The sequence below is a fragment of the Lepeophtheirus salmonis genome, chromosome 3 (genome assembly GCF_016086655.4).
Source record: "Lepeophtheirus salmonis chromosome 3, UVic_Lsal_1.4, whole genome shotgun sequence".
Lineage (NCBI taxonomy): Eukaryota > Metazoa > Arthropoda > Copepoda > Siphonostomatoida > Caligidae > Lepeophtheirus > Lepeophtheirus salmonis.
This window is the reverse complement of record NC_052133.2, coordinates 571,975-577,245: the sequence shown is the minus strand read 5'-3', so window position 1 is coordinate 577,245 and position 5,271 is coordinate 571,975. Positions and strand designations below refer to the sequence as shown.

Here is a 5,271-nt window from a genome sequence, read left to right as displayed (position 1 = left end):
GAAATGATAATTAAATGATTAGATAATTATTTATAGACAATTCCTCAAAGACCTTAAAAGTGTAAGTTTTTTTGTTTTTTTTTAAATAAAACCGGCTTCAATTACTCAATTTAAAATCCTAGCAAAACAAAAAATATGATGGAATTTATTTTGGATGTTTAGCATAATTATCTTGGAAGTTATTTAGATTCATGAATTTTACAAATTTTAAATTAGTTGTTAAATAGAAGAGCCACGTTAATCCCCTCAAGTCCATGAGGCTCCAGGCAAGAGGTCTCGGGGTTACACACTATATTGTCCAAAGAGCTATAAAAAGTAGGTGGAAAAAGCCTTATGAGGATGGAGAGGCCATTTTTAACACAAGCAATGAAAGAAAACCATCTCCTCCGTTGCAAAACTCTTAGGAATTAGTCTTTTGAGTTCTTTTGCACCTCCCCCCCCCCCCTCCTTATAGCCCTGTTTCCAACCCCCTCAACTACACCTTTGGAGCTCATATGGAGGTGGACCCTTAAAGTGTCCATAATCCAAACATTGAGGTCCTTAAAGCCACTATAAGCCAGCACTGGAACGCCATGGCGGGGGACTACATCTGCAGCGGGTTACATGCCTTCCACGGCCGTCGGGAAGCCATTATTGACGCTAAGAGCGAGCTCAGACGCACATATACTTATACTATTAATTTCATTGAAATTCTATTGTTAATACAAAAAATTATATATTGTTCAAGTTTAAAATTCGAAATGTTCCGATTTTTATGGACCACTCATATTTCTATAAAAAAAGACTTTAAAATCTCGCCTATGTAGTAAAACCCCGCTCACCCCGTTACTACTTCAACACTTAGTTTGCTACGCATTATAAAAAAGGAAACTTTGTTGCTGCACTTTGTGTGGTTGTCCTTTTCTACTGGTTTTCACCTGTTGAAACTTTGTGTGGACTGTCAAAAAATCGAAAGAAAGTTATAGAAAGTTTGTTTGTTTGTATTAACTTTACGACTTAATGTTATTCATTTAGGTTCTAATGTTTAGAAAAATTGAAAAAGTTATCGTTAATTGAAATTTAACTTTTTATACCTTTCTTTTAAAACTAATTAGAATTATGTAATGAATTAGGCAAAAAGTTAATACAAGGAGGATAAAAAAAAAAGTTAATATTAGGCGCAAGGCCAAAGTCGTTGAGTAGAAATAAAATTTAACATGGCTAATTTAATTTATACTATTCAATGTATAGGAAAAATTATTTTAACAAGGATTGTCTGAAAAGTTTCCCACCTCAATGTGAAGATGGCAACCCTTGTGAATCAAAGCTAGTCATATCTATCTTGAATTTATCAACATTTATTCATCAAAGTTTCATTCATCATTGCCCCTTCAACCCGCACCCTGCTGACTCCCTTGATAAAAGCATTCATGGCATTTATTTCAATAATGACTCCTAAATTGTCCTTTTTAATATTATTTTTCAAAATGCATCAGATAATTTTTAATAGTTGATATATTTTGCAATAATTCTCTTTGACATAAATTTATATTTACAAATTATGGGTATTACATATTATAGTAGAAACAAATTTAACAAAAACTAAGAAGTGTTTCAAATGAACAAGGATGTGCGCAGCATTGGTCCGAGAGTCCTGCTCGTTTGGTTACACCCTACAATTGGGGGGAAAAAAAGGTTCAATGATCAAAATATTTTGTTACAATTTGTACATACATGATGTGAATTCCCAAAGTTTCCTTATTTTGAGCCACAATAAAGTACATAAAAAAGAATGAAATTGAGAAAGTTATTACAGAAAGACTTGGAAATGAAGAGGAGATACGCTACCTGCGGATCTTTGCGATAATAAAGATAGACAAGCAACTCTCAAAGCACTAAACAAATAGATTCCACATAACTAATTGATAAACGTTCATTAAATCGTTGTATAATTACAAAAAGGAAAGGGATTTACCTTGACTTTTATTCGCGGTGCAGACTGAAAATGTTATAAGAAAAGTAAAATGGATCGTATATTATGATGGACTGATGATTTATTTACCCGTGATGTCCTTCCTAAGATTCCTCCATTATCCCACTCCTCTTCCTCTTCGTTGGGTTCATCAGTCTCGAAGCCCTGCCAAGGGACTGCTTCTCCTAACTTGTGGAAGAGGAGAACACAAATGAAAGACATAAGGTATAGCTTGATCATGGGAGAAGGCCGAAAGTGAGAGATCAAGGGGTGAGATGGAAAATAAGAGAGAAATACAATGTTAAAGAGAAGGAATGTAAATGAGTGAGTGATGCTGACTGAAGGTTGATTTTGGATTCCCTTGAAGTTTATATAAAGATTGAAAGTGATGCCTTTTTCTTTTTTTTGTAGGAATTGACAAAAACACTTTACGAATGAACAATGGTTGAGAGAAGAGACGGACGGCGGCTCTGACGTTTGTATTTTACATATAAACATAATGTTTCCTCACTCATAAACATTTAAATGTTCTGTCAATCAAACAATACATTTTTAAAGTATTTAAGGCACCTATGACTTTTTCAGCAAATGACATACATTCTGTGATCCTTGTTTTAAATGATAAAGCAACCCTTGGGACACTTTTTCAAAATGTATCATCATATAAAGATACTTTATAACTTGATGTTTTTATGCTTTCTTTTCAGGTATTTTTATATCTTTATACATAATATAATAAATGTTGTAATTACATGTTAGTAAAGAAATAAAGGAATCCCAAAAATAAACCGTATTTAGTTAGTTACATGATAAACAATGACTTGTTTCAATATAAAGCATCGAGAAAAAATCAATCCCTGTTTTTAAAACAATTTCAACAACATGAGTTAAACGCAGGTTAAACGATATATAATTCGTTATTCTTAATCTTATAGGAAAAAAATTCAATTGAAGACATTTAAAATCCAATAAATCACAAGGTAAAATAAAGGAACAACTTTTCAGGATAACAGTTGTATAAATTCACTAAACCTCTATTAAAAATTGCAAAATATACGATTAAATCCTACATAGAGCATTCTCTAGATAGATAAAGAATTGCATATAATTCGATTGAACGTCTTTGGAGGAAACTGAAAGGTTTTGGGGATAAAATCCAGATTCAAACGAATAAAAATATATTTTATGAATCTTGGGGTGTAAAATATTGCAGTTCACTGACGGAGGTTCAATAAAAATATAAATAAACATTGTGGTTTAAAATTAGTTCCCAATGACAAAGACCACTTTAGCTGACAAAAGTACTATAACAGTCTATAAATAAACATTAAAAAATAACAAAAATAATAAATTACGCTCAAAAAATAAAAACATTAAAGTGGGCAATTAGGTTTCATCTATTTTTAGCCCTCCCATATAAAGAAATTTTTAAAAAAATCGATAAAACGAAGCCCCCCGCCCTACATAATATAATACTGTGGACATCCCTGAACAGGGTTGTCAGTTTGGTCTTTATTAAAGTAGTTTGGCTTTGAAAAATTAGATTCGACCTTTCTTATATGTGCCCTAATTTTGAGATATGTTTTTTTCTTTGTACAAAAGTACTACAACTTTATTCTGATTAACTAAATTTCTCTAAATACAATATAAACATTTGATACAAAAAAGCAAAACAAAGAAACACCTCCAAGTTAACAAATCAAACCGATACTTTCTACATATTTTAGCATGTCCAGCGGTAAGAGGGTTTTCGTACATTTAAATTGATAAAAACTTTTGAAATGAAATAGTTGATTGTTGATTTTATCTTTGTATTTTTCCGTGGCAGAGCATCTTCAGGAGTATTTCTATGAATATTTCCCATAGTAAGTGTGTTTGTTATTACCCTGTATCAGAACCAATATGTTAAAAATTCGAATAAATTGTTAGACATCTCCTCCAAAATCTTGTAAATATGAGCTGTCTCTCAGAATGAATCCCTCTTTCTATTTATTTGTCTTATGTATTGACTTTTGACGTTCTCATCAATTTGTAGAAGTCGAATCGACTTGTTTCATTTAATAGGTGTAGATCCCATTAGAATATTTCAAGTGGCAAGACGGTCCATTATATGAACAAATAGGACATCCCTTATCTAATGTAACGTCATAACAACTAAGTTACTCTACTCTCCAACACATTCTTCAAATTGTCAGGGTGTCATATATTTTGCAATATTTTATCATATGTATCGCTCATGCCTACTCCTACAGCTCCCTAAAATCCCCACACCTTCAAATAAGAAAGCAAGTATCTAAGGAAGATGTTATTTTTATTTAATATAGTTTTAAGTACCCATAATGTTTATTATTTCGTTATTAAAGTCCCATTAGACGTTAATTTTTTGGTAAGTAACCGTTTCTTATTACTGTTTGTTTATTTGTTTTTTTGCAAAACCAAGGGGGTATGTTTTGCGACCTACATATGAAAAGTATGTATGTATATTATATGCAAACAAACTTGCATAAATGGCAATTTGATAGAAACCTTTTTTCTCGCATGTCCTTCGGCAGGATGCAGTTAATTCACTTTCATACAGAATTATGCGTAAGGATTAGACATATGATTTGTGAGCAATTACTCAATCGCTCACAAATTTTACTCATATTCCCCTTTTTGCTCTGAAAATTGCTTCATTCTCGAATTTGGTATTAAATAAAAGAGGAAATTTGGATTCTACTTGGATTACACAACAGCTTTTGATGATATTTCTACAGCAAAATCTACCCACAAAAGCCTTCCTTCATTAAGTGCTCTTTTTGGAGGTAATACAATGTATATAATCCAATCAGGGTTATGATTACATGATCGGATAGGCAAGGGAGCCAGATAATGACAACACTCACATTGAGGCATTTAGACCAATATTAACTATTGAATTATTCCCCTGGAATTATCAAACAAAAGAGAAATATTTTTGCACCAAATTGCAAAATCCTGATCTTTCATTTATGCAAAAGGGTGGACGTATATTCAGGGCCGGTGATGATGAGATCCTTCCTGTTTAAAAAATCCCAAAGATCTAGCCAACTTCAAATTTGCTCAAACTACTAAATTGGACGTTAAACAGTATTTTTGTATATTTAAAACTACCAATACTGATCGAAAAGAAAAATTAACGGAAGAAAATCTTTGTAAAAACTGGATTTGTCGATGTAATATAGAAAAATTTATCAAGATTATTTTAGATATAAAACAGCGCTAATTACTTTTAATTATCCTTATAAAACTGCATTTTTTAAAAAATACAATTTGCTCAATTTTGATATTTTGTCCACAAA

The 5,271-nt window shown here is 31.8% G+C and overlaps 1 protein-coding gene across 1 annotated transcript; it reads right to left on the bottom strand.

Annotated features, from left to right (window-relative positions):
* Positions 1 to 1,476: 1,476 nt before the first annotated feature.
* Positions 1,477 to 2,280, bottom strand: LOC121115448 (uncharacterized). Its single transcript, XM_040709639.2, has 5 exons — positions 2,042 to 2,280; positions 1,955 to 1,978; positions 1,828 to 1,897; positions 1,714 to 1,736; positions 1,477 to 1,652 (listed from the first exon to the last, which is right to left on the bottom strand). The coding sequence occupies exons 1-5, from the start codon at positions 2,189 to 2,191 to the stop codon at positions 1,572 to 1,574; spliced, it is 348 nt and encodes a 115-aa protein (XP_040565573.1). The 5' UTR covers positions 2,192 to 2,280; the 3' UTR covers positions 1,477 to 1,571.
* Between the last annotated feature and the right edge of the window lie 2,991 nt (positions 2,281 to 5,271).

Coding starts and splice junctions, on each gene's coding strand:
- LOC121115448 (XM_040709639.2), bottom strand. CDS start 2,191: ATGATCAAGCTATACCTTATGTCTTTCATTTGTGTTCTCCTCTTCCAC. Junction 1,979..2,041: donor TCTTAGGAAGGACATCACGG/GTAAATAAATCA, acceptor TAACATTTTCAG/TCTGCACCGCGAATAAAAGT. Junction 1,653..1,713: donor ACTTTGGGAATTCACATCAT/GTATGTACAAAT, acceptor CCCCAATTGTAG/GGTGTAACCAAACGAGCAGG.